Source organism: Neovison vison, chromosome 7, assembly GCF_020171115.1.
Source record: "Neovison vison isolate M4711 chromosome 7, ASM_NN_V1, whole genome shotgun sequence".
NCBI lineage: Eukaryota > Metazoa > Chordata > Mammalia > Carnivora > Mustelidae > Neogale > Neogale vison.
Window position 1 is genome coordinate 123330567 of NC_058097.1, and position 27972 is coordinate 123358538.

Genomic DNA, 27972 nt, shown 5'->3' on the forward strand with positions numbered 1-27972 from the left:
TTGTCTTTCTCTGACTGACTTATGTTGCTTAGCATAGTACACTCTAGCTCCATCCACATCGATGCAAATGGCAAGATTTCATTCTTTTTGATGGCTGAGTCATACATATATATATATCACATCTTCTTTATCCACTCATCTGTCAGTGGACAACTGGGCTCTTTCCATAGTTTGGCTATTGTGGACATTGCTGCTATAAACATTGGAGTGCATGTGCCCCTTCAAATCATTATGTTTATATCGTTTGGATAAATACTTAGTAGTACAATTGCTGGGTCATAGGGTAGCTCTATTTTTAACTTTTTGAGGATCCTCCATACTGTTTTCCAGAGAGGCTGCAGTTTACATCCTCCCGTTCTCCGCATCCTCACCAACATCTGCTGTTTCCTGACTTGTTAATTTTAGCCATTCTGGCCACTGTAAGGTGGTGTCTCATTGTGGTTATATGTATTTCTCTGATGTTGAACATTTTTTCATGTGTCTGTTGGCCATTTGTGTGTCTTCTTTGGAGAAATGTCTGTTCATGTCTTCTGCCCATTTCTTGACCAGATTTTTTTGTTTATTTGGGTGTTGAATTTTTTTTTAATTTTTATTTATTTTTTAAATTGCTTTTCAGTGTTCCATAACTTTATTGCTTATGCACCACACCCAGTGCTCCATGCAATACGTGCCCTCCATAATACTGACTACCAGGATCACCCAACCTCCCATCCCCCGCCCCTCCACAACCCTCAGAGTTTTGTGCAGAGTCCACAGTTTCTCATGGTTCATCTCTCATGGTTCATCTCCAATTTCCCCCAACTCCCTTCTCCTCTCCATCTCTTGGGTGTTGAATTTGATAACTTCTTTATAGATTTTGGATACTAGCCCTTTATCTGATAAGACATTTGCAAATATCTTCTCCCATTCCATAGTTACCTTTTAGTTTGTTGACTGTTTGCTGTGCAAAAGCTTTTTATCTTGATAAAGTCTCAATAGTTCATTTTTGCTTTTGTTTCTCTTGCTTTTGGAGATGTGTCTAGCAAGAAGTTGCTGTGGCCACGGTCAAGAGATTGTTGCCTGTGTTTTCCTCTAGGATTTTGATGGATTCTTGTCTTATATTAGGTCTTTCATCCATTTTGAATTTATTTTTGTGTATGCTATAAGAAAGTGGTCAGTTTCATTCTGTATCTGGCTGTTGAATTTTCCCAACCCTGCTTACTGAAGAGACTGTCTTTTTTCTGTTGGATATTCTTTTCTGCTTTGTCAAAGATTAGTAGACCATAGAGTTGAGGGTCCAATTCTGGGTTCTCTATTCTGTTCCGTTGATCTATGTGTCTTTTTTTGTGCCAGTACCATACTGTCTTGATGATTATAGCTTTGTAATAAAGCTTGAAGTCTGGAATTGTGATGCCCCAGCTTTGATTTTCTTTTTCAACATTACTTTGGCTATTTGGGATTGTTTCTGATTCCATACAAGTTTTAGGATTGTTTGTTCTAGCTCTGTGAAAAATGTTGATGGTGTTTTGATAGGGATTATATTGCTTTAAGTAGCATGTACATTTTAAGAATATTTGTTCTTCCAAGCCATGAGCATTGAATGTTTTTCCATTTCTTTGTGTCTTCCTCCATTTCTTTCATAAGTGTTCTATAGTTTTAAGAGTATAGATCTTTTATCTTTTTAGTTAGGTTTATTCCTAGATATCTTCTTGGTTTTGGTGCTATTGTAAATGGGATAAATTCCTTAATTTCTCTTTCTTCTGCCTCACTGTTAGTGTACAGAAATGCAACTGAACTCTGTGTATTTATTTTATATCTTGCCACTTTGCTGAATTCCTTTATCAGTTCCAGCAATTTTGGGGTAGAGTCTTTTGTGTTCTCTACATAGAGTATCATGTCATCTGTGAAGAGTGAAAGTTTGACTTCTTTGCTGATTTGGATGCCTTTTATTTCTTTTTGTTCTTTGATTGCTGAGGCTAGAACTTCTAGTACTATGTTGAGGAACAGTAGTGAGAGTGGACATGCCTGTCATGTTCCTTACCTTAGGGGAAGAGCTCTCAGTTTTTCCCCATTGAGAATGATATTCACTATGGGTTTTTCATATATGGCTTTTATGCATGTATGTTCCCTCTATCCCTACAGTGTGGAGAGTTTTAATTAAGAAAGGATGCTGTGGGGCGCCTGGGTGGCTCAGTGGGTTAAAGCCTCTGCCTTCGGCTCAGGTCATGATCCCAGGGTCCTGGGATCGAGCCCCACATCGAGCTCTCTGCTCAGCAGAAAGCCTGCTTCCCCCTCTCTGCCTGCCTCTCTGCCTGCCTCTCTGCCTACTTGTGATCTCTCTGTCAAATAAATAAAATATTTAAAAAAAAAAAAAAGAAAGGATGCTGTGTTTTATCAGATGCTTTTTCTGAATCAGTTGAGAGGATCATATGGTTGTTGTCCTTTCTTTCATTAATATGATGTTTCACATTGATTGATTTGTGGATGTTGAACCATCCTTGAAGCCCAGGAATAAATCCCACTTGGTTGTGGTGAATAATCCTTTGAATGTACTGTTGGATCCTATTAGCTAGTATCTTGGTGAGAATTTTTTTATTCATGTTCATCATTGGTCTGTAATTTTCCTTTTTGGTGGGATCTTTTTTGGTTTTGGAATCAAGGTAAGGCTGACCTCATAGAATGAGTTCAGAAAGTTTCCTTCCATTTCTATTTTTGAAACAGTTTCAGAAGAATAGGTATTAATTGGTATTAATTCTTCTTTAAATATTTGGTAGAATTCCACTGGGAAGCTATCTGGCCGTGGACTCTTGTTTATTGGGAGATATTTGATTACTGATTCAATTTTTTGCTGGTTATGGGTCTGTTTAGGCTTTTTACTTCTTCCTGGTTCACTTCCTAGGTCACTAGGAACGCATCCGTTTCGTCCAGATTGTCTAATTTGTTGGCATATAGTTGCTCATAATATGTTCTTAAATTTGTTTGTATTTCTTTGGTGTTGGTTGTGATAGACCCTCTTTAATTCACAATTTTATTTATTTGGGTCCTTTCTCTTTTATTTTTGATAAATCTCATTAGGGATTGATTGGTCTTACTGATTCTTTCAACAAACCAGCTCCTAGTTTCCTTGGTCTATTCTACTATTTTTTTAAATTTCCATATCATTAAAGTCTCCTCTAATCTTGGGGCATCTTCTCTTATTTCCTGTGACTTTGTAGTCATCAAGCCCTACCAAATGCATCTGACTCGCTCTCCTCAACGCTCACATATCTGCTTGTTACTAGTGTGTAGAAATGGCCCATCACCATCAGCTCTGCCGTCCTTTTCAGCTATAATCATGGGCATTCATTTTTCTTCTGTGCTTGGCTAACCCCTGTTTCCACTGCACACACATAGTGTTACCCCTTTCCTTGCTTATCAGAGATCCCTCATATGCCTCCCTTCTATTGACATATGAATGCTTTCTGTCTGTTCATTTGCAGGTATTTGTGAACACAGTGTCTGTAGGATTCTTGGACTATGAAAGGAAGAAGATTGTTATTCCCTTGATCCAGGTTTGTTATCCTGGGGAGCTGGGTGATGGCTAGCACCAGCTGCTTCCTGAGCAGGTTTGGTGGGAGTCAAAGAGGAAGACTTGGAAGACAGGAGGCTCCTTAACCACAGAGCTGCTGATGGAAAGAGGGGCAAAACATTGCTTTCTGATCAGTGGGTAATCTTTCATCCCCAGAGTTCAGGGAAGAGCTGGGGTTCCACAAAGAAACTCCGAGGTGCAGCTGTGATCTTATGGTTGGGTAATCAGGTGGTCATTATCGACCACTATGTTCCTGGCAGGGTTACACCAGGCTGAGGATCTTGGTGGAGAATCGCGGGCGAGTCAACTACGGGAATAACATTGATGACCAGCGCAAAGGTGGGTCATAGCATGTACTGAGAAAAGAGCTTCTAGTCCTCAGCAATGCCTCAATATCTATTCTTCAAACCAGTGCACCAGCTAATGATGGAGCTGACTGTAGTGAGGTGGAGTCATGGTGGCCCATTGGAGGGAACTGGGTTGTAGAAACCCATTGAGGGGAGGTGGGTCATGGAGACCCACTGGAGGAGATTTGTGGAGGCCCATTGGAGGGGGGCAGATAATGGAAACCCACTGGAGGGGGTGGGTTATGGAGACCCACTGGAGAGAGGTAGGTTGCAGAGGCCCATTGGAGGGAGCTAACTCATTGAAGCTCATCGGATGGAGTTAACTCATGGAAGCCCACTGGAGAGAGGTGGAAGTGGGCCTTCTTAAAAGACCCATGTGCGTTCTGACCTTTTCCTTATGCATGTTGTTCACATGTCCATGGTGAACACACAGGGAGCACTGAAAAAACCTCTCCAGACCTCCCTGGGTTGTAGTCTGCTTTAGCAGAGAACTATCTGCTGGGGCTGGGCTAGAGGTGGTGAAGCTTAAGCAAGGGGATTCCCAGGAAGCCAAAAATGGCATAAGACCCCTGCCTTCTTGGGTCTCCATACTGAGATTTTTTCCTTTTTTTTTTTTTTTTGAGTTTTTATGTATTTATTTTAGAGGGAGAGAGAGAGAAAGAACATTCACACGTGTGAGTGGGAGGAGGGAGGGAAAGGGAGAGAATCTCAAGCAGACTCTGTGCTGAGCATGGAGCCTGACACGGGGCTTTATCTCACAACCCTGAGAATATGACACGAGCTAAAACCAACAGCTGGACGCTTAACTGACTGAGCCACTCAGGTGCCCCAGAATTTCTTTTCTTGACCCACTGTGGAAACCCACTGATGATCTCATTTGTGGTGGGGAGGAGGTGGTAGTACATAGAGTAAACAAAATGCTCTTGATAGAGTGCTCTCCTAGGAATATTCCAACTCATTTTATTTTTCCTGACCTTCTAAACCTTCTCTGCTTAAGTTTGCCTCTTTCTTTTCATCTGTCAAAATGTAGGTGGTTTCATGTAAGTTATAACATAAGAATTCAGACAAATAAATACTACTATGGTAAGAGATGCTGGTGGCCTCCCAGCTCTCTCACAGGTGTTTGCCTTTGTAATGAGGAAACTTGTGCATCCCTTCCTTTCCTGCCTGGGAAGCACTGTGGCCCCAGCCACTGGGGTTTTCTTGGGTCCTGGGGTTTGGCTCTCTCCAGATAGGTTTCATGGTAGCTTCTAACACTGTCCAGGCTTACCCTCCTTTTTCCCTAAACAATCCCCGAGTGTTCCTCTCTGGATCTTCGCTTCTTCTCCTAAGGAGCTCCATCTTCAGGCCTATCTTCACTTCCTTCACTCTTCTGTCTGTGGGAAGGGATTGCCAGCCTCACCCTGCCCTAAGTCTTTGCCTCACCATGTTCCTGAATAAGATATGCTCTGGACTCTCACTGTGGAATACTTATCCCTTGGAACAGTTCAGTGTTTATAAGTTACACACCCCACATCACCCATACCTGTACCTGCAACTTAAGATTCTTCAGGTTCCATGAGACCTGTTTGCACTCCCCAGCCCATTCAAATTACCTCTCAAAAAACTCAACAGCTCATGATTGTGAGTACCATGGGAGATGCTCCAGGACTAATATTGCTGGCCCCTTCCCCAGGCCACTAGCTAATCACTATGCAAGTGTGTGTGTGGATCCTTAGACTCAGATACCCAAGTCATGTTGCTATCTGTTCACAATATAAATATTTAATTTATCTTCAATCCCAGGTCATGTAGAAGATTTTTGGCTGAGTTATTAGGTCTGTTTAATCTGGGACCCTTCTGAATCTGACCTTGAAGCTAAGTTAGAACTGTTGTGACCTCTTGATTATCTGCCCTTTGGGCCTCATTTTATTGTGTTGGAATTCTTATCCCCAAAAGGGAGCTTCCCCTTCAGAGAGAGACTAGAGATTGTTTTCACCCAGCGATGGTCTCTGCTCTCACTACCCTCAGAATTATTCTTCTGTGCAAATCCTTGGGAGGTCCTGGAAAACACTGCTTTTTACTCATTCTTTTCTCCTTTGGGATTCCTAGAGAAGGTTTTATGCCATAAGAAGAGCTCTGTAGGGAGTATATACTTCTGGAGGAATCCTAACTAGAACTTTTCAGAAATTCTCCATGTATGTGCAGGGCCTTAGCTGGGTCAGTTGTGCCCCTGCCTTTGACCTCATTCATGTTTCCTTGCCTCCTTCCCACAGGTTTAATTGGAAATATCTATCTGAATGATTCTCCCCTGAAGAAATTCAGAATCTACAGCCTGGATATGAAAAAGAGCTTCTTTCAGAGGTGAGTCCCCACTCCATGAAGTGTGTGAAGCCATGGATAATGTGCAGTAAGAGCCAGGAAGGCCTGGAGAACTGCTCTGCCCTAGACCCTCCCACTCAAGTATAAACAGATCCAGAGCCCAGAGCAACTTGCCCAAGGTAGGGGCAGTACCAGCGCTAGAGACTAGGAAATTTCTGTGATACCTTAATTAATTAATAGGTTGGGGGTGGGGTTTGGAATGCCTTTATAATTGATTTGGGACAGAGTCCAAATTTGAGAAAGTGTCCTCTTTTCTTTCTTGTCTTCCATTCTATTCATAGGTTCAGCGTTGACAAGTGGAGCCCTATCCCTGAAGTACCTACATTCCCTGCTTTCTTTTTGGGTGCCTTGTCAATTTCCCTTTCCCCTTTTGACACCTTTATGAAGCTGGAGGTTTGTATCTCCTTCCTGCCTGGGTTCTCCAGTCTTTCCTCAGAGAGCTCTGAACCCAAGCCCTCTACCTGTTCTTGCTGGAGCCCTCTATACCACCTGCACCCAGAAATTCTCTGTCTTGGCCTCTCTGAAGGGCCTCTAGGGCCTTCCTTGGGTGGGGGAGTGGACTCAGAGCAGAAGAACCACCGGGTGGTACTTCTCAAGGTCCAGGTGTGCATTTGGGTACCTTGCTGAGGAGGCTCAGAGCTAGTGGATGCAGGAGATAGAATACCCATGTGTTAACCTCATGGATGTTGAAATATTCATTCACACTGATATCTTAGAAGCTGAGAGAAGCGCATGGCATGTGTCCGTCTCTGTCTTCTCATGTGACTTTATATTTGGTGGCTTTTGTGGTCAACTAATCCTTTCCCCATTCTGCTTAAAGGGCTGGGAGAAGGGGGTTGTATTCATCAATGGCCAAAACCTTGGACGCTACTGGAACATTGGACCCCAGGAGACCCTCTACCTCCCAGGTGCCTGGTTGGACCAAGGCAGCAACCAGGTGGGAGCACTTGCAACTTCTTCCCTTGTCTCAGCCCTCCCCAGTACCACAGTGTTTTCCCAGGGAGGCCCAGATCACAGTCTATTTAGGCTTGTTAGGGTGGGAGAGGGGACAGAAGGTTTAGCCAGCCCCTTCTGCATCCCTCCTTGGTGCCAATGAGTTGTGGGTCCCTGTTCCTTCCAGCGTGGTTCTCAGTCCCTTCCCCTAAGGCACTGTCATAGGGCTCCAAGACAAACCTCTGCTGCTGTCATATATCAGCACTTCTCTCCCCTCCAGGTTATTGTTTTCGAGGAGAAGATGGCAGGCCCTGTGATACAGTTCACTGAAACACCCCACCTAGGCAGGAGCCAGTACCTTGAGTGAGCAGCACTGCCCCGCGCCCCCTGGTGGTGGGAAGCAGGAGAGCACCACCATCCTCTCAGCTGACCAGAGAGCCTGGTGCTCTGCTGCCTCACAACCCACCCATGCAGGAGAGTTTCCTGAAGTAGTGTCCTCAGGCAGCCACATGTTCAGCAGGGTCCACTAGCTCAGTTCAAGACCTTAAACTTGGAAGAACTGAAGAAGAAAAGTGGGATAGGAAGGAGGGACCTACTTCTTACCTAAGTGGCTTCTTGACTGGGCTTTGTTGATGGGACGTTCCCTACTTCCCTTCTCTTCTGAGAGAGGACAGAGGGATGCCTCTCTAGAGAGGAATGTCTAATCAGATGTCCACTGATGACACCTGGGGCCCTCTGTTGGACATGACTTCTAGACACAGATTTGCTCCTATGATGTTCTCACCTGTGTTTAGCCACACCCCTCCTGGCCCTTTTCATCTGAAAGAGAAGATTTGTCACCATTTGCAGAGGATAGGGAAGCAGGTGGATGTCTCGCCTGAATCAACTTTGTTCTTCTCAACCCTCCAAGTCTTCTCTGGGATTCTGGAAGAAACTTCGTTTGAGAGACACACACATTTTCTCCTTCTCATTTCTACTCTAATTGCATCTGACAGGATGACAAGCCAAACTTAGGAGAAATAGAAATACTCAGCTACTTACCTTCCTGAAATAGAAGGTCTTTCCAGTTTTACTCAGTGAGAAGAAGCATCACCTGAGGAGGGAATGCAGAGCCTAGTAGGAACCACACCCTGATCTAAAGGCCCAGATCCAGGGGCATGGGCAGGTAGTCTCCCTGGAATGTTGCTGTAGCCACGGGGCCTGCAGGCCTAACCCAGATCTTGCTTCCAGCTCAGTCTCGCTCCCTCTACTTCCTGTAACTTAAGCAGGAGGAGAGGCAGCCTTCCTTTGCAATTGTCTGTCCAAATTTGAGGCACTTGTTCTAGGGATTGAATCCATTGGGTTAGCTCAGGTTCACTGTTCTGAATTGCAATAAAGCAGAATTCAATCAAACCCCTTTTGGTGATACTTTTTTGATCCTGTCTGTGCCCCTGTTCATCACCGGCAAAGGCCTTGTAGGGTCAGGCACCTATTTATCTCAACTGGCACTCAGAGTCTTGACACTGACTTACCCAGTTAGTGGATGATCCAGTCCCTGGTTCCTTACCACCTCCCTTCTGACCTTCATTCTGCCTGAAGTGTCACTGTGGATTGGAAGTGCCATTGGGGAGGAGAAGTCATTGGCCAGAAGCCATTCTGGTGCTGGTGGGCAGGTGGTAAGAATCTGCTGGACAGCCAAGAGCTCTCCATTAGTGGGTGAGTTAACAGTGATTTTCCTCACACATCACATCTGTATTGTCCTGCCACTGGATTATCTTCAATAGTAATCAAAGTTAGAAAGCCAACACCTCCTTGGGATGGTGCCTGTGCCAGGAGCCCATAAAGACCTTTGGAGACTAGGAGGCCATGAGGTTCCCAGCAGCCCCATGGCTCGCATCTTGGGCTTGGCTAAGGAAGGGGACATTTGTGGTGCATAGCCACTGGTAAAGTCCCCAGTCTTGTGCCACAAACTCATCTGCTATTCCTGAATTGCCTTGGAACGGAAAGCACAAAGCGAACACGTGGATAAGACCAGGGCTTGGGCATGGCCAACACTGGGGAGCAGTGTCATTGTGCCTTACCTTACACCTGAGCATGATTTTACAAAGGTGTATGTAAAAGTTGGCTTCTCTTGGAAAATGTTATAGGGAACTGGTATTTAAATGAAACTTACTGTGATCCTCCTTTTGTAAAGTGAAGAATCCCCTTGAATTGCTTTTATCCAAATCTGTGCAGGGCTGCCTTGCTCCTCTTGCACCAGCTTACTGTTCTCGATCTTCTTATCTGTCAGCTAGCCCTGCAACTTCTATCAGAGCCCCTTGGCAGAGCTCATCTTTCAGCATTTATTCATGGTCTGTCCAGGCCTTCCCTACTGGATGGCCTCATCCTAGGGTCTTTAGAAGACTCTTCATAACCCCTACCTCTAAATGCTGAAGGTCTCCAGGCCTGCTCCTTGGGTCTTTACTTCCTTCTGTCCACACTCACTGTGGATGGCCTCACTGACTGGTGGTTTGTAAACAGCCTCAACATTCATGCTCTCTGATGTTTACCTCCAGGCTCACTCAGTGTCCACTCACCTTCTTTCCTGCGTGTGACACCAAACTCCCATGACTCTTCTGGGATTCCTCCTGCACTCTGCCCGGTAGCAGGAATTGGGCAGTTCTATACTCTGTCTCAGATTAGTTTTGGCTCCTCTCTTTCATATGGCACAGGCACACCATCAGCTGCTTCTCCTGGCTGTACCTCAAACAGGTCCAGAACCTGACCACTTCTCAGTGCCGCAAGGTTTGCTCTTCTGACTCACCATCACCTCCTGCCTGGGTCACAGCATTGGCCGCCTCCCCTAGCCTGCCCTGCCCTCTGTGATTTCTTTACAGGTCAGTTAGATCATGTTGGCCCTTTGCTCCAAACCTTCCCATGGCTCCAGTTACCTTTTCACTCGGGAGAGAAGCCAAAAGCTTTGCCCTGGTTCCCAGAGCCAACATCTTCTGCACCCTCCATCAACTGCATCCATCCCACCTCCCATCCTACCCCTTCCCACCTTGCCAGTCAGTTGCAGGCACACTGGCCTTTTTGCTGATCTTCAAACATGCTAAGTACTCTCCTCATGGGAACAAGTTCTATTTTCCAGAAAGCTCTGACCCAGGTAAGTGCCTGTCTGCACACTGCAGCTCTGCTCTGTCCCCTTATCAGGGAGGCTCTTCTGATGGCCCTGGAGAGGAGATCACCTCCTCAGCTACACTCTGACACCCCCATCTGGCCTCATACTTCTCCTTAGACCAGATCACATCTGAAATACTGTCAGTTTGCCTAGTGTCCATCTGTCTTGTTTCCCAAGGAGGGAAGCACCATGAAGACAAGTGCTCTGGTTTTTCACTGCTCTGTACTAAATCCTAGAATAATGCCCGCCAAATAAATAACTTGTTGGATAGTTAAGACAGTTTCTGAGAATAAAGTAAGGCAGGGCTGCAGAAGATTAGGGCTGTTAAAAACCATGTTTGACTTTTAATTTTGGAAACAAATTAAATACAGTTAAATTAAAACAGACCAGATGGTGCAGCTGCATGGGCTCTGCCCTCCCCCACAGGCTCTGTTCTCGGGGCTCTGAGCCCCCAGCCTCACTCCTTTGTGGTGGGGAACAGGAACAGACTGGGTCTGGGAAACAAATTGTTGTAATGGACCCAGCTCTGATTTGGAAAAAACTCATTCCCAACAAAGATGAAAGCTGCAGTCCACCAGGATTATAATTATAAATAAATATACATGCAGCTAAGAGAGAGGCTATTAGGTGGAAACAACAGAAATAGCATCTGCCAAAAAAACAAAAACAAAAACAGAGAGAGGATATCCCATTTTGTTGTTCATTATCAATTTCCTGAAAAATGAGCCCTGGGTTTTTGGCTAAGAAGGTGGCCTAAGACCAGCCAGGCTGACCTGAGCATTCAGGGCTGGTTTTGGTGAGTGAGGCAGTGCCATGCCTGGGCATAAATTCACCCGTTTGGTGGGTGCCCTGTGCACATCTCCTCCCTTCCCTCCCGCACCACCCCACTTGGCTCCGAGGGGTTGATTCCAGAGCCGCCATCGAAAGTGTAAGAGTCTGGGGAACGTCTCGCAAGGTGTCTCAGGGTTCTCACAGACAGGATCCCACTGGACGGTTTCACGAATGCTGTGGGAAGTTAAATCCATTTCAAAATCGGCAGCCAAGGCTATTTTTTGAATGTTAGGTTGCTGGACTGACTCCTACCCACCCACCCAGGAGTGGGTTCTCAGCAGTCCTCAGACTGGTCCTGTGAGTTTAAACGGGGGGTGGGGGGGCTGTTAGCATTAAAAAATAAACACCTCTTCAGTAGGCTCAGGCCTTTCCCTTTCCTCCACTTGGGAGGAAAATTGTGCTTCCAACTTTCAGGAGCATGAGTGAGAGAATCAGAAGAGGCCTGTCCCTGTCAGGGGCCTCTCCTGGTACAGGGGGCAACACATGCACACTGTTCTTTCTCTTGGGGGTGGGTAACTGGGGAGAGAGGAGGACAAGCAGCAGGCTTATTCCTCATGCTCTCAACTTAGGGACAAGGGAGGTTTTCGTTCCCATTATGTGTTTAAAATAGAATGATTTTCCAAAGTAGTGTGTGCTCAGGTTTCCTTTCCCCTCAGGGTCCAGATGATCTCTGCCCCTTTTCCACAAATCCTTCTGTTAACCCAAGGCCCTTACCCCTCCCCCCCACCCCTCCCAACCAGAGGCAGGAAGGAATATGGAACTGCCCCTACCTCCCTCTTCTTTCCACCTTGTCCACCCCTGGCTCACGTTAGCCCCTGAGGTCTGTGGTTCTCAAGAGCTCCAGAAAGAGGGCTCCTCACCTCTCCAGTCCCAGCCCAGGCGAGGGGCCCTGGAGCCCAGCGGACAGTGGGGAGGCAGTGTCTAGACAGGGGCCTGCATGGTCTTAGTCCAGGTCAGTCCATGACCTGTGCTGGCTCAAGGGCCCACCTCCTTCTCTGTACTGGAAGGAGCAGGCTTGGGGATGTGGGGCCAGAGTAAGGGGCTCCACTCCTACCACAGCCTGAGGTATGGGGGAGCCTGACGGCAGGCTCAGGTTCCCCTCATGCAGGGTGGTCACCAGTTGGGATCAAAGACAGACTTATGCTCTGGAAATGAGAACCAGAGGAAAGCCAGAGAGGTATGTCTACTTGAAAGCAGCTCTCTGAGGAGGGGAGGGGGTGTTCCTGATGCCTGGGCAGGGGGCTGCTCTCCAGTCTTCAGAATTCCCTGGCCGGATGGCCTGTGCGGTCATGCTGGGCCCCAGGAGCAGGGAGCCAGGGAAGGCCACACTGCACTTGACAGCCGGGGTCTTTTCACCTCTCTCCCAGCCTGGCCTCACTCCAGGGCTTCAGTGCCCGTTGCGTCTGCTCCCGCAGGCCCCGTCAGTGCAGGAAGCTCTGGGGAGGCATGCTGGGGCACTGGTTCGCTGGCTGGCATGGCTTGGCTAGCAGCTGGGCCCCTGGTCATGCTAGATGGAAGAGAACAACAGGTCTGGGATTTCTGTGCTTTAGGTTCTCCGTCCTTTGTCCTGGCATCAAGCTGGGCTCTCTCTGAAGCTCCCAGAATAGAAAGTAGAATGATGGTGATTCCTTAGGAGTTTGCCCCGGAGGGACCATCAGCCATGGGGAGAGGATGGAAGGCCAGGCACAGGATCTGAGAAGGAGGCTCCTGTGAAGAGGAGAGGAGGAATATGGGTGAGGCACGATGTGGGGAGGCAGGTGAGGGGCAGCCGTTCTGGCCAAACTGCCTAATCCTGAGCCCCCATCAGAGTTCACCCAGGAGCTCTGCAAAGCCCAACCCTCAGGGTCCTTTGTGGATCCCTTATTGAGAGGCAGGTGGGTTCTTCTGGTGACCAGGTGAGGAGGCAGGGAACAGGGCTCTGGACTGATGCATTTTCAGCCACACTGGTCAAGCTGATTTTTTGGTTCAGGGCACAAAGCAGGCAGACTGTCACCCTGTGGTCTCCTGTGGGCAGGGCAGTTGTGAACATGATAGGAAAGCTGAAGCTTAACTCTGGGGCCAGAGGACAGAGGTGTATCCCGCTGTCTGAGCTCTCACCTCTGTAATGACATAGAAAAGCCCACAGAAACTTCGTGATTTGGACAATCAGCTGGCACAATTCACTTCATATAGCTTTTCTGAACACCGTTTCTTATCCTCTAAAATATAGATAGATCCTGCGATCTACTTCCATAGATAGAAAGTTTTAAAGAATCAAATAAAAATAGCAATACCTATATAAGACTCCTTGGGTACGAAAGATTGTTTCTGGTGCTCCCCAAAACCCATTTTACAGATCAGAAAACAGACTGAGAGAAAGTATATGTGCTGCCGAAGCGAGCACAACAGACTGAGAGAAAGTAAGTTAAGTCAAAGGGTGAAAAGTGGTAGGCCTCGAGGCTGAACTAGGCTCTAGGGTCCCTGCTTTCAGCCCAGCACTACACGGTTACTACTAGGAAACACATGGATGTGCTTGATGAGGTGGAGGCAGGGAGCGAGGGGTCCCTGTCACAGAAGCATGGCTGAAGACCACAGGGGAAGACAGAGCCTTGGAGAAAGAGTCTACATAGCACCACCCTGCAATGGGACTGGAGTCGTGGCCAAGATAATAGCAGTAACGACAGGAGGCTGTCATGAGGCCATGTCTAGAAGGTGAGGCCTTCCAAGGAGCTGGTGGCAGATGGACCCAGCCGTGTGACGGAAGTTGGTTCTTGTTAACTTCCAGGTGGCACAGTGGGACGAGGACTTCAGCTATGCCCCTTACGCTCTTGCCCTCTTTTGCCCTGTCCTCCCACAATTAAAAATGAGAGGAAAAGCCTCTGCAGATTTATTCTGCATCCATACTTGATGTGCATCGAGTGTGTGGTTTACCCTCGTCCCTGCCATACCTGTATCCTGGGGCTCAGATCTCCACAGCAGGGTCAGTGAAGCCTTTTTTCCCCTCATTCACCAGCACTGGCTTCTCTGTCCGTGTGTGCCAGACCAGGATCTGTGTGTCCAGAGACATGAAACAACATGGGGCAGGCCCCCCTGACCTCAGCCCACCACCTCTCTGCTCACTCCTACGGTTTGCGAGTACTTTTCCTGCCCCTCCTGTTCTGACCTCGTTCCATCAAGATTTTCTCTATTGTTATTCCCACCTACCTCCCCCACCCCCACATTCTTGCTGTTTGTACATATGATGCATTCAAAATATCTGTTGGAAACAAAAGGTGTATAGCTACAGAAAATAGATCAGTTCCAAAACCTCTTGCTTTTTGTCTTCCCCTGTATTTCTTCATAGGTCTCTCCAGAGAGGGAAGAATTTCTTCAGGAGGCTTCGGATCAAACTAGTGAGAGTTTAGGCCCTAGCTGGAGAATTCCAAACCAGAAGTGGTGTGTGCCTGTCCACATGCATGCATGCGTGTGTGCGCCCATGCATGTGTGTGCATCTACCCAGGCAGGCACGTGTTCGTAAATATGTGCACACACGTCTGGCAGGGCGGTTGCGGAGCTTTGCCGTGTGGAGGTTTGGGGGGAAAGGTAACCCTTGGCCCTGCTCACTGACCCTCTCTATTTCCCTGCTTGACTTTAGTGTGACAGCCTTGGATGGGATAAACTACCTTCCTAGGAGGGTGTTCTAGGAAGGCACGGCTCTAGACTGGTCCTTTGCAGGGCTGTTTTGAGGTCTTTATTTCCTTCCCTCTGATCTAAAGGAGGGTTTGGATGGGCTGGAAAAAGCTTGCATTATAGGTGTCAGTTCTGGGAGGGTTTACCTTGGTGCAGTTGGCTGCCTTGGGCTCCAGGTCATTGAGGGTAACAAGTTCTCGGAGGAGGCTGCTTTCTTGGTAGCCTCCTTTCACACCACGCAGCTTGAAGTAGGCCTGGCTACGCTGTAGAATGAGCCTCAGGTTGACGGCAAATCCAGCCATGTCTATTGCAAATGGTCGGTGTGGGTCGAACACTGTCTTCCAGCCGACCACCTTCCCTGCCCCGTTGACCCGTGGGGCCTCGTACCGAAGGCCACCAACGAAGGCAACGGGCCACACAGACACCCTCCTGGTGCTGCGCATCTACAAGAGGGGATCCAGAGTCAGGGCGGGTGGCACTGCTGATGGGGAATGGAACCTGTCCCCAGAGAAGGGGAACTCGATTAACTCTATGCAGACAGGCCATCTGAAGCCGTCCCAGGGGATCCAGCCCAGCCCTGTCTCCAGATGCATTCTCCATGGGGGCACCTCTAGGGAAACCTGCCTCACTGCGAACAAGGCCTGACCTCTCACCCAGCGGACATGCTTCTTCTCTGCAAGACTTGCAGCCCAGCGTCCTCTCCTGCAAAACCTCCATCTTTCCAATTTAGAGTCTGGAATGACTCCTTCCCCTGCCCCAGACTCATGACTCACAAACACCAAGGACAAGCTGTTCCACATAGAATGACCCCACTCGAGGCCTTGACTGAGACAATGCTTCTAAGGCCAAGACTTTGGTCTAAGAACTTCACCACCACCAACTTTCTTCCCTTTAACTAGTGGTGACAAATGAGACTTGCGAGTTTTCTTCATCCCTTCCCTGGTTACCCGCAGTCTACACGGACCCCAATTGGCACTGGCACCCGCATCCTCCCCCCACCCCCACCCCCACCAAACCCCAAGTTTTCTCTATGTGCCCATTCCAAAGGGCCCCTCAGGAAGAGACCCGGGGCCCCACACCAGAGGCCCTGAGCCGGCATCCTCCCCCGACTTCCCCGCCTTCTGCCCCGTCCCACACCTCCTCAAAGAGCTCCAGACTGTAGGTGTTGTCGTCGTCGGCGAAGTAGACCACGCCCGGCTGGCTGGAGTTGCGCGGGAAAGTCTCACGCAGCCAGCGCAGGGCCAGGTTGCGCTGCATGGTACCCCGCGGGATGCGCGGGTCGCGGGCGTCGCCGCGCAGCTTGTAGTTGCGGGGCGTCTCCACGTGCAGATGCGTGTAGTTGAGGCCGGTGTCGCGCAGCAGGCGTGCGGTGAGCGGCGTCCGGCGCGGCGCGTCCTCCACCACCAGCCAGTGCAGGTTGGGCACGTGCAGCAGCGTGTTGGCCATGCGTGTCAGCTCAGCCTTCTGCACCGGGCGGCTGTAGGTGGGCGTCACCACGTGGATGGTGGGCAGTGTGTCCGACCACGGCGGGGGCCGTGTATACACGTACTCCGTGCGCACTACCTCCACGATGCCACGGTCCGACATGCAGTATTCCCGGGGGTCAGCGCCCGGGGGCGCGTCGCGCCGGGGGTCACTGCCGTCATCTGTGGGGTTGGGAGAACACGGTGTGGGGACGGACCGCGCAGGCCTGGCTCGGGCCTCAGGTACTGGACAGGAGGCCACCCGTTCCGCTAAGACAAACCTCTTCCTCCACTCCTGCAGGATTGTCATCCGAAATCTGCCTGGGACTCTAGCTTTTAAGCTAAGAGAGAAAGCTGCATCCTTGGAATTCTCTCGGGCATTTTCCTAGTTCTGACTCCTGAAAGGGCACAGAAATAACCTCTTCCTCCTTCTCACATTTGACAGCTCTGTAGCTATTTGAGCGTGGCTGGCCAAATTCCAAGACTGCCTTCCCACTTCTGAAATGTTTTGGGTTTTATATGACACAGTGTTGGGATGCTGCCTACTCTAGTGCTTTGCCCTCCCCATCTGGCCAGAGCTGCCTGCGCTTGCCCCCTGCACTGGTGTAGCTGCCACAGAGCCCCAGCCCAGCCTTAGGATTTTTCTAGCCACATCACACTGTGGACTCGACGAGCCTGACTTTGGCTCAGCCCGATTTTTCACAAATTTCTACCTAAGCGGGGCCACCCCCTTCCTGGTCTTATGAAACCTGGTGTAGAATTTCATCCTTAAGTATCACATTTCCTTCCAGGGTTATGCCTGTGGTTGTCAGGATAATTGTGAATACTGAACTCGTTGTTTGTACTTTTAGATATTCTTAAATTTTGGCCTACACCAAAAGACAGAGTGGAAACCTAGGTTTAGGTCTTCTGCTGCTTCCATGTCAATCTCCCGATCTGTACATTCTGGACTCATTCAACCATCTGGGAGATTAGCTGTACCACTGACCCCAGCTGTGCTAACATCCTTCTAGTGTATAAGCGTTACTCCCTGAGACACCACGAGGGACAGTGTGTGGAATCTTGCAGAGCCCTGGCCTCTGGTGAAACACTCACAGCCACGGGGAACCCATTCCTTCTTGAAGGCAGCCTGTTCTGGCTGGGGCAGCTCTAAACCAACATTTTTCTAGATCCTGGACATTTTCCTCATTACTAATGCTAGTAGTTCTATCAAGAGGGGAAATCAGGGCCATTGGTATTCTTGCTTTTAATGAGCCCCTCCTCTACAAGTTACGTCTTTTTGTTTGAACAAGTGTGTGGCCCTCACTGCTCTCCCAGCGTCTCAGCAGGAGGTGGTAAAAGTCAAAGGACATACTTCGGAATCTGAATGCTGGGCTCAGACCCTGTTCAGTTCTATCATTAACTACTGCCTTGGGCAGATTCCTCAGCTTCTGATGCCTCAATGTTAGCAACTGTAGCATGGAGCTAATAACAACATCGTCTTTACTGAGTTACTCTAGGACTAAGTCAATATACGTAAAAGACTCAGAACACTGCTAGGCATGTTCTCTTTCCTCGTGTATAGAGGGAGAACAGTTACCAGCCCTGTGTCTGCATGGCTTCACGCAGCCAGAGAAGGGACGAAAGAAGCATTCTCACCATGGGGTAGAGGTATGGTCCCAGAGAGGATGCTGGGAGTCAGTCATTGTCACCTCTCCTCTTTCCCATCGCTGTCAGCAGATGGGGTGTGTATGGTGCTTGTATGAGGTGTGCCGCTGGGCTCTGGGAGGTGGTACCAGCTCTGGGCTCTTAGGGAGTTCACACAGGTCAACAGTACAATAAGACATACAGTGATGGAACCTGCAACTGGGGCAGGAGACACCATGCCCCCAAGCGTGTGAATGCACACGTCAGGAGGCTGGCTCAGCCTCTGTTGATCAAAGTCGACTTTTTGGAAGGGTTTTGGGGTCAAATTGGAAAAACAACAAAGTTGAGGTAACGAGAGATGGGTGTTGGGGATTCTGATCAAGATATATAAGGGTTTATTTATTCTGCAGTCAGTGAAACTGAGGCCTGGGAAGAAAGATTCAAAGCCATCTTCCCCACTTTTTCTTCCATTTAAGTCCTCCCAAACAGGTGGGTCTGGGCCCTGGGAAAGTTCTCTATGCCTTCTGACCTGGCCACAGTGTGATCTTAGCCCTTTGTGCTGTCTTCAGGGCTTCTGCAATGTCTGAGTCACAAAGACCTCCCAGCCACCCTGACATGATTTCAAAGGCTTTCGTTCAGCCCCTCTTGGTATACTCAGGAGACAGAATGCCAGCTCCACAACCCCAGGCAGCAGCATTGGTGCTTAGCAAAACATTCAGACACCTCTGACCCTAGAGCTCTGCCAAGAATGGAATCCACATGATATTATGTCACTTGCATATGGTAGCTTTCACCTTTCTGGAATGATGTGGTTGTGGGATAACAATTCCAAAATGAAGAGCACCAAAGACAGATGGTGGAGGATAAATGTCAGGAGAGGCTCTAAGTGCTCAGCATTGGGCAGTGAGAATTCCTTGATCTTCAGCCTGGAAAGTCTTCCTCATGGAAGCTTCAGGAACTTCTGGGGCTGAGCAGGACCCACTGCATACCTGTGAAGCAGCCTGGCTTCTGACTAGGATTTTTGACTACTGAAGGCATCCAAATCACTTGGGCTTATGAGCTCCATGTTAGATCTGCAGGCCCTACCCTGGATCCAACGGCTCTTTGGGATGGGCCTGGGTGCTTTTTTATTTTATCCTGTAATGTGATGTACGTTTCAATAGGATAATTGCTGCCTTAGAGGATTGAGGCTGTGTGTGCATGGAGTACACTGGAGGGTAGAAGAGTGTGAGATGAGAGACCAAGGAATGAGGGGGCAGGCTAGATGAAGGGCACATGGAAGGGGCCGGGTACAGGGAGCCCAGTGTGAGAAGGAAAGGCAGCCTGTGGAGGGGAGATCTCTGGACTCAGAGCCAAGAGAACCTCGTTCCAGCCTGTTCATTCACGAGTGCTTTGTGGGACTTTTTCTCTATCCAGGCCTATTTTCACTAGGTAGGACTGACTAGGTCAGGATTGCCTAAGCAGGAAAAAGAACCAAACATTATGCTCTCCCTGAAGAGTTTTAAAACACAGGCCAGAAATCCTGTCCATTCATCCTTCGCTACCCACAGCTGAGAGCATCCAATTCTTACATGTCCTGAGACTGGATGCAGAGTTGTGCGTGGGGTCTCTGCATATGTGTGTCTCTGTACATGTCTCTGTGCATGTGTGTGTGTTTCTGGGCATACATATGTGTGGGGACATTCTTCACATTCCCAAAGGGACCAAGACATCCCTAAAGGTAAGGTCACTGACCTCCCAGCTGCCTAATAAATGAAAACATGAGCTCCATCGTTGTTGGTTGTGGTCATTCTTAAAACAGAAGCCTGGTTGGGACTTGGGGCCAGAGGTTGGGGGGCTCACCCTTGTGCGTGGTGAGCAGAGGCGCGATGGTGCTCTGGTGCCACACGGTGACAAGTAGTGTCCAGGGCAATACGATGAGGACAATCGCAAGGATGTCCCGTCTTTTCGGCATCTCCAAGGCTGGCTGGGCCCACAGCTCCTCGTTACCTGAGCGGTGGCAAGGTCAGGAGAAGGGTGGCCCCAGGGGCGACGGCAGCAGACAGTGGTGAGCACAGGGGAGAAAAGAATAGGAATGGGCCGGACAGGCCAGGCACAGGGAGAGCAGAGAAGCCGAATGTTGGCTAGCAGGTCTTACCAGCACTCACAACCCACCCATTGCGGAAGCAGGTTTGCGGAGTCTGGCCAGACCAGAGACTGAGAAGGGGTGGCTGTCCAAGAGCACGATCAGGAACCCTGTGAAGTGGACACCTGCAAGAGAGAGCAGAACAGGATGGCCAGAGACCTGGGGCCTTGCTGTGGGGCTCACAGCATTGGGGTTTTCCCAGTAGAGCGTGGATTGCCATCTCCCTGAGGACTGCCCCAGTTTGCCTGCCTGAATGAAATGAGCTTCTGTCCCCCACAGGCATGGGGACATGGTGGTGCCCAGTTACATGATTCAGCAGGGCCCAGAAGTTACGGGCATGACCTTGAGACACACGTGCCTTGTTTTAAATCCCAACTCTGCCACCAACAAGTCATATGCTCTTTACCAAGTTATGGGTGCTGTCTGTGCCTCTCTGTTTTCTCATCTGTGAAATGGGGTATGATCACTACCTATTTCACAAGGTTTTGAGAATTAAATTAGTTCATACCCACAAAGGCCACAGAATGGCGTCTGGTACCTTGAGTGAGTAACTCAAGACCTGTTAGCTACTCTGATGTCCACATGTGTCCAGATGGTTTCTTTCATAGCCTAGATAAAGGGGTCAACTTTGGGGTGAGGGCCAACAAAAGATGTTTTTGGGGATAGGCCCCAGAAGGAAATGCAACAAGTGCCTTCCCTTTGTCAACATCTCGTTGGGAATTTTTGTGAATTTCACATGGCTTGGATATCAGCAAGGTGAAGAGGGTCCCTTAGTAAGTGCTGAGGAGACAGCACTTACAATGCAAACAACGGGGTTCCAGGAGAGATTCCCTTTCTGTAAGTAGGATGAGCCCGGTAGCCTCAGTTCTGCAGAGAGAGTGTCTGTCAGCAGCATCCTTCTCTGGGCCTTGTCTTGTGTGACAAGGACAGTAGGCACAGAGCCCTCATGACCACTGTGGAGACTGTCACACCTTATTCTCTGCCTTCCTTTCTCCTTCTGTGCTGAGCCCTGTGCAAGATGCAGGATCCAGGCAGCCCTTGGCTGGTTCTGGCATGCCCACTGCCTCTAGTGCCCAGCCCTGGGCAGTGATATGCCTTGGAAATGGAAGCTGCCCAGTCCAGCCCCGGTAGCACATGTTCTCCCCCTCTGGCAGTGTCAAGAGCCAAGGTCAAGGAGAACCTCTGTCCGACCCCCACCCACCCAGCTTGGGAAACAGTGTGTTTTCCTCTCCTTGTCTGGTCCTCTCTCCAAATAGGTTTGTCACCTTGTGGAAGAAGTATGTTTTCCAGTGAAGAGCACGGCTGTTTCAGCCAGCACGTCCCCGCCAGCCACCTACCTATGAGAGGCCTGCTCTGCCTCCACCATCTCCTTGTAGGCAGGTGGTAAACAGGCGGCCCCACCTTCCTCAGGGAAATGGAAAGTCCCCCAGGCTGAAATGTTACAGGCAGGGACAAACGATGTGGACACAGAGCAGGGAGAATAATTCTAAAACTCCTCTTTCATGGCCCCCATCAGGTGACAGAACACAATGTCCTACCCCAGGAGGCTTATCTGGTTCTTGTGTGCTCAATAGGACGAAGTGGAGTGACCTCTTGCCACCCCCAGCCTGTGCCCCCGACTCCAAGGCCATGGACAAGGCTACAAAGAGCTGAGTCAAGGCCTCAGTTTGGCTGGGTGATCTCAGGCCACATTTGATGGAGGACAGGGGAGCTCCCAGGAGGCCTGGTTGGGAGAGTTCCTTCGGATTCTTAGTGATTAAAAAAGAAGCCTTTCCAAATGTCTTTCATCTTGGGGAGGGTTAAGTCCAGGGTGGAGAAAGCACCAGAGAGGCAAGCTCTGGGCCAATCTACTGAATGCAAATTCAGCCTGCTCAGTGCCTGCACTTGCCTGCTTTTACATTTTCCCCCTCGGGCAGCCCCTTATCCCAAGCCTCCTACCTCTGGCACTTGCTCAACCTCCCCAAGATTGTCTGCTTGGGCTGTCGTTAGTAATAACAAGCTGTTAGGCAGCACTTGGTGATGTTCAGAAATGACGCTCAACACATCACACTCAATCCTCATGGCACCTCTGGCCACAGGTACCGTTGTAACCCCATTTCACGAGGAAGTCATTGAGGCCAGAGAAGATCAGTGCTTGTCCAAGGCTGTAATCAGGTCACGGTAAAGCCAGACCTAAGTGCTGATCCTTTGCCTCCATGCTGTCAGTGGGACTATAGGAAGAGAGGTTCCAGGTCCCAGAGCCTCAAAGCCGGCTCAGTGCAGGGTGAGCACAGGTCTACACAAAGACCCTGGCCTAGAGCTGCTTCAGAGCCAACCTTCTTTGCAAAAGCTGCCTCCACCGTGGGGCCCAAGAATTTCCCTGGAGGTGGGAGCAGGAAGCAGGTTCTGGGGGGAAGGATGTAGGCAAGGGTGTAAGGGGGCTCTGGAGATAATTTTGATCCCATCTAGTCTTTTTGGTCAAAACATTTATGAAAGGAAAGGGAGGAGGGAATGAGGGAGAAAAGCTCTAAAAATAAACTTAGCCATAAACCCAGTTGTGCATTAATTACTCTGGAAGCCATTACGGCTTGAAAACCCCATAACTTTAATGGAGGCTATTATAAGCATAGTAGCAAAATTGTGGAGCTAATTACCAGGCAGTTATTAAGCCGCACAGAGCCCTCAGCCTTGGAGAAAGTTGGCTGGCCAGCAGGGGGCAGGTTTGTGGAAAATGGGACCTGGGGCAGGGGAGGGTCCTGGGAGTTGCACCTACTCCTACCCCAGACCTGGGCTTGGGTGGGACATGGGAGTGCAAGGATGACCACCTCGCCAGCCACAGCCTGCTCCTCTGTTTGTGCCTTGCGAGGAGGGCAGTAGCTTGCCTGTGGTTGCAGGCTCAGACCTCAGAATTCCTTTGGGCCCTCACTGGCTAGGGCAGAAGAATCAATACAAAGATGGAACAGGTGCTTGGCCACACCCAGAGGCCAGCAGAGGGGAGGAGGCAAGGTCAGGAAGAGTGGGTTGCCTGAGGAAGCATCGAGTGGAGGCTGTGAGGGGTGGCTGATGGGAAACTGCAGGGGCCTTGCTGGGGCCGTGACTCTCCATCGGACACTGGTCACCCCTGTCTGTGACCAGCTTCAACCTGAGGTTCAGACCTTTAGGCCTCTGTGACAAAGAAGAAATGCCTTATGTGGGAAAAGTGGGGTCAGGTGGGCATTCAAGGCAGGAAGCCAAACTAACAACTTTGTATGGAACGTAGTCATGATTTAATAGCTATGGAGAGTGTCCATGTCTGGGAAGACCTATTTATAAGAAGTTGTCTCTGGGGTGAAGGGTGTCATGGTCTGTGTATGAGAACCAGGGGGCATCTGGGATCCTGAAGGAAGTGCCCAAGAATGGGACAGAGACAGTCAGGCGGAGCAGGAGATGCTGGGCCTGGGGAGGCAGAGCTGGAGGCCAGGTTGGCTTCAAGGCTGAATGATTCCAAGTGGATAGAAAGGCTTCCTCCTGAGCCTACAGGTGTTCAAACGAAAACCACATCAATGCCCCTAGTCCCTGAAGAGGAGCGTTATTTAATTACATTCAACAAATATTAACTCAGCATCTGTAGTGGGCAGGCACTGCGTCAGGTTCTATCGGCAAAGCAAAGCAGCAGCATGGGAGAGGGAGGTAGGGGCTTCCTTCCAGGATCTCCCAGCCCAGAGAGAGGGAGGTAGGGACTTTACACAGGTGTCTTCGAGGCTCCCTTAACAACACTCAGGGTGACCTGTGATGAGTACTCACGTTGCAGAGTGCATGTGTGCGCACGTGTGTGTGTGTGTGTGTGTGTGTGTGTGCGTGTCTGATGGAGTTTAGTTACAAACAAGCTCAGAAACAATCCAAGCCACTTGTCTCTGGAGGACGTTAAAGCCATGTCACCCAATAAGACTGGGAACAGTAATTGGCTAGTCAAAGGAATCCATTAAAGTGAAGAGTCCTTCAAAATACGCACATATGATGTATGTTTCAACTTAAGTAACTTCTAAAGTGCCAAGAGCTCAATAGTTGATGTTTTCTCAGGACTTCCCTGTATGTGGTCACTTTCCCCAAATCCAAACCACTCAGCACTGGCGAGCTTGTTTTGACACAGGGCCTTAGCCTTTCCTAGAGCCAGGAGACAGCTGGGCTGAGTTCCATGTTGTCTTTCTGACATCCTCCTCACCACCACGCACTGCCTGCGCTCTCTAGTGCTGATGTCTTTGAAGTGGTCCAGGACCTGAAGAATACCTGGTGAGCAATTCAAGTACTGTACCCTCTAAGATTTTTTATGACACACATCTTCACCTAATTTGGAGAACTTTCCCCCTAGAGTCATCTTATGGAGTCTTTTGAGAGCATTCAACTTAGTTTTCATAAGGACAACACATTTTATTTCTTTGCAATATTTGGTTCCTATAATACCCTATGATGGTGACAGCAAGCATGACCATTGTAAACAGGCTGGGAGCAATCATTATGGCCTCTCCGTAAGCATGCGGCTCAGCTGGTACAAGCGGGAGTGGGCTGCCAGAGGGGAGGTCCAGCATCATGCTTCCAAAGGCAGCCACTCCTGTGCTTTACAGATGGGGCGGAGAACATCAGTTATGTGCGCAGTCAGTCGAGGAAAGGCTTGTTAAGAGAGCTTCTGCTGCATGTGTGAGGGGAAAAAGCTGTCCTCTGTCATCTGGGAGCCTGAGACACTGGGGCTGAGAGGCAGATGCTGAGGCCTCCCCACGCAGAAGCACAGCCAGCCTGACTGGTCTGGACCCAGAAGGAGGGGGTGGGTGGGTGGAGAGAGCTAGGGCAGCCAGAGTGACTAGGGAAGGCACCAGGCCTTTGAGCATGGGAGCAGGGCTGTGGCAACAGGAGGCAGAGAGAGGGGAAATTTTAAAAGAAGATAGTGGGAGGGATGCTGGTCAAGACTCTATCTAGCATTACCCTTTAGCCCCAGACAGCGCGCCTCTCAAAGAGAGGCACAGACTTTGTCCCTGAGACCCGCAGGAGCCCCTAATGGGATCAAGGGATTAGTATTGATTCTGCTGCCACTGCTCAGGAAAAGCCCAATGCCAGAGCTAATCAGCGCCTGGCCAGTCAATCCATACTTCATTAACCCAGCCCCAGTCTTCTGCCTCAACACCCGGTCCCGGCTACCCCCACTCTCCATCCCCCAACCTGGCCCTGGCTTCCAGCCACCAGCTCCTGCTGGGGAAGGGGCAGCACACAGGCATTGGACACTCGTCGGGGGAGTTCCAAGGAGCTGCAGTGAGCAGGCTTCCTGCTCCTCTTCTTCCTTTCTTGTCCCCATGACCTCAGAAAAAGTGAAGTGAGGTCCTGTGGGACACCTGGTTGGGACTGTAAGCCTTCCCTGTAACAGCCTAATGCTGGGCCAACAGGATTCATCTTCCTTTGATCTTCCCAACAGCCCTGTGAGGAAGGCAGGAAAACTGTATCCCCATTTTATCTTCAAGGGAACGGAGGCTTACATGGGCTATGGGACTGGCCCAGGGCTGATCGGCTGCTGGCAGAGCTCCCGCTCAGGCCCTGGACTCTGAATCAGCGTGCCCCTCCAGGTCCATGCAGCTCGCCTCACTTCAGACCTGGTGCTTGCCTCCTGCCTTCTCCACCCATCACTTCGGCCCCAGGGACGGCTTCCTGAGCTTGCTGGGGCCCACCACTGGCCTGCCGTCCTGGTGGTCAGGCCCAGGGCCTCAGGGAGGAGCTCCGTCATCCTGCCTTCATGGTGCATCCCTGAGGAGAGGATGATCCAGGCCCTGGGGAGGTCTGTGTCCTGCCTTGGGGCCCAGCCACTGCTGGCTTCCGCTCCTGGGTACTTCTGAAAGGATGGAAGGCATGGCTTCCAGATCTTCCCCCATCTTGTCCCTTTCTAGCTAGGAAAACCAATCCACGCGCTTGGGCAGAAAGAAGAGTTCGTTCATTTCAGGCTTGGCATAAGGCATACTCTTACGCTTTGGTTTTCTTCCAGCCCAGCAGTGTCAGAAAATGCAACTTATGGTTTGTTTCTTTTAGGTAACTCCTTTGTTTTTCTTTTTGGTTTTTCTGAAATAGCCTTTGGATTCAGTAAGAAATAAAAATTGGGGTTTGGTTTCACGTGGTACTTTGCAAGGCCAAGTCCATTCTGGTTCATTGCATAATAAGAGATGGTCCCCAGCGGGTTTCACTGAAGTTCCTTGAATTGTGTAGCTTGTGGGCTTCCGGCAGGGAGGCGTCCACACATCCCAGAGCCTCCTCCAGGCCGGAGGCCCTTAGAGAAAAAAAAAATGCTTTATTTTGTGGGGACATTGGTTGCTACTCTCAGTTGCGGCCTGCAGAGGCTGGGGCCAAGCACACAGATGACCAGCTCGTTCCCTCAAGAGTGGGGACAGCAGGGAGTGCACAGTGGCCTGGGAGACAGCCTGTTGAAGGACACAGGCCTGATGGAGGGTTGTGGAGAGTTGGGCAGTGGCCCAAGGCCCGTGGGGCACCCCCGTTCAGAGCTAGCCTACGGCAGGATGTGAGGGCTAAAAGCGGAGGGCTGGGTGGGCAAGACGGTCAGCAGGGATGCCCTGGTCACCCGCAGGACAGTGGAGAGTCCCAGTCTGGCAAACAGCAGCACCTGGCCGCCCGGCCCTTGCCTGCAGGCTGGGGGAGAGCCGAGAGGGTCATGCCTAGCTCTGGAGTTTGTGGGACAGGGAAGCAGTCCCTGCAAAGTGCCGTGCAGCCCAGTTTCTGGCACGGCATTTGGCTGGGGCCTTGGGGCCAGGAGAGGGCTCTGGGCCTGCAAAGTGCCAACGCCCTCACCTCCTTTGCCCTCCTTGCTTGTTCTCTTTCCATATTCATCCCAGGCCCATTCCGGCAACCATGCCAACTTTTTGAAAGGAAGGTCACTGCTCCTGAGTGCCTTCATTTTCTTCCGCTATCTAACTAGTTATCATACACTCAGCCGCTTAAAGTGACCCTCATCTACTCTCTTCAGTTTCTGTGACTCAGAAGCCCAGGCCGCACAGCCCAGGGGCCCCCAAGCCTGCACTGTGCTGGCTGGGCTGCATTATTCTCTGGAGGGCTCACCTGGGAGGAACCTATTTCCAAGCACAGGCTGTTGGCAGAGTCCTCTACCTTTCAGGCATGGGAACGAGTGTCACTCTTCCTGCTCCTAGAGGCTGCCCTCGGCTCCTAGAGACTGCTCCAAGTTTCTTGCCATACAGGTTTCTCCAATATAGTCACTTGCTCCATTGAACCAGCAAGGGGAGGATCTAGAGCCACTGAACTAACAAGACAGAGTCCTACACACTTATGGGAGGGATAGCCCTCCACTGCTGCCACGTTCTACTGCGAGAGGCTGGTCACAGGTGTCATACACAACAAAAGGGGAGGAGGTTATCCAAAGGCAAGAACAACAGGAGTCAGGAGTCATCGGGGGACACCTCAGAGTCTGTCTATCAAAACAAGGAGGTCAGATCCCCATCTGACCTTCAGCTCCTGTCTGGCCCCCATGGCTGCTGAGGTGACAGCAGGGTCTAACCACAGTCACAGTCTTCTGTTGCCTCCCTTCCATCTTCCTTTGCTCTCCTCTGCTCAGCAAAGTGGCACACAGATGGGTATTGAAGCAGTGGGGAGCCTACGCCCAGACCCCGAGAGCCCTGGGCACAATTCTAGAGGCCTTCCTCCTCCTGTGTGACTTAGACAAGGTGACCTCTCTGGGTCTTGGTTTTTCCAACTATAAAACAGGAATAAAAACAGTATTTCCCTCACTAGGGTTTTTAGGGTGATGAGGCAAAATCTGTATAAACTATCTGACACAGGGTTGGTGCCAATAAGAGAAGCAGTTACAACTGCCAACCTTGTAGCCCTGGAAAGGGCCTGAGATGGGTCTGCTTGGCCTTGCTTCCCTCCAACTCCCTCCAGCTGAACTTCTGGCTGCTGGAAGGCAGGGTGGAAACCACAGGCCCTGAAAGCCC

The 27972-nt window shown here is 49.9% G+C and overlaps 2 protein-coding genes across 6 annotated transcripts in view; one reads left to right on the forward strand and one right to left on the reverse strand.

The window, feature by feature from the left end:
* Positions 1-14734, forward strand: part of LOC122912456 (beta-galactosidase-1-like protein 2) — a 54192-nt gene extending 39458 nt beyond the window's left edge. The window contains exons 14-19 of one of the 3 annotated variants that reach the window (XM_044258245.1): positions 3459-3530; positions 3808-3886; positions 6150-6237; positions 6537-6648; positions 7076-7192; positions 14481-14734. In XM_044258245.1, the coding sequence (XP_044114180.1) occupies positions 3459-3530; positions 3808-3886; positions 6150-6237; positions 6537-6648; positions 7076-7192; positions 14481-14654 (642 nt within the window). In that variant the 3' untranslated portion in view covers positions 14655-14734. Of the gene's footprint in view, positions 1-3458; positions 3531-3807; positions 3887-6149; positions 6238-6536; positions 7048-7075; positions 7193-7468; positions 8608-14480 lie in introns of those variants that run through there. The other 2 variants (XM_044258247.1, XM_044258246.1) reach the window with 2 other exon arrangements.
* B3GAT1 (beta-1,3-glucuronyltransferase 1) overlaps positions 10643-27972 on the reverse strand; it is a 29955-nt gene continuing 12625 nt past the window's right edge. Inside the window, exons 2-7 of one of the 3 annotated variants that reach the window (XM_044258250.1) lie at positions 20033-20145; positions 19738-19884; positions 15944-16452; positions 14953-15249; positions 14086-14186; positions 10643-12865 (exon numbers count right to left, since the gene is read on the reverse strand). In XM_044258250.1, the coding sequence (XP_044114185.1) occupies positions 14100-14186; positions 14953-15249; positions 15944-16452; positions 19738-19849 (1005 nt within the window). In that variant the 5' untranslated portion in view covers positions 19850-19884; positions 20033-20145 and the 3' untranslated portion in view covers positions 10643-12865; positions 14086-14099. Of the gene's footprint in view, positions 12866-14085; positions 14187-14952; positions 15250-15943; positions 16453-19737; positions 19885-20032; positions 21247-27972 lie in introns of those variants that run through there. The other 2 variants (XM_044258248.1, XM_044258249.1) reach the window with 2 other exon arrangements.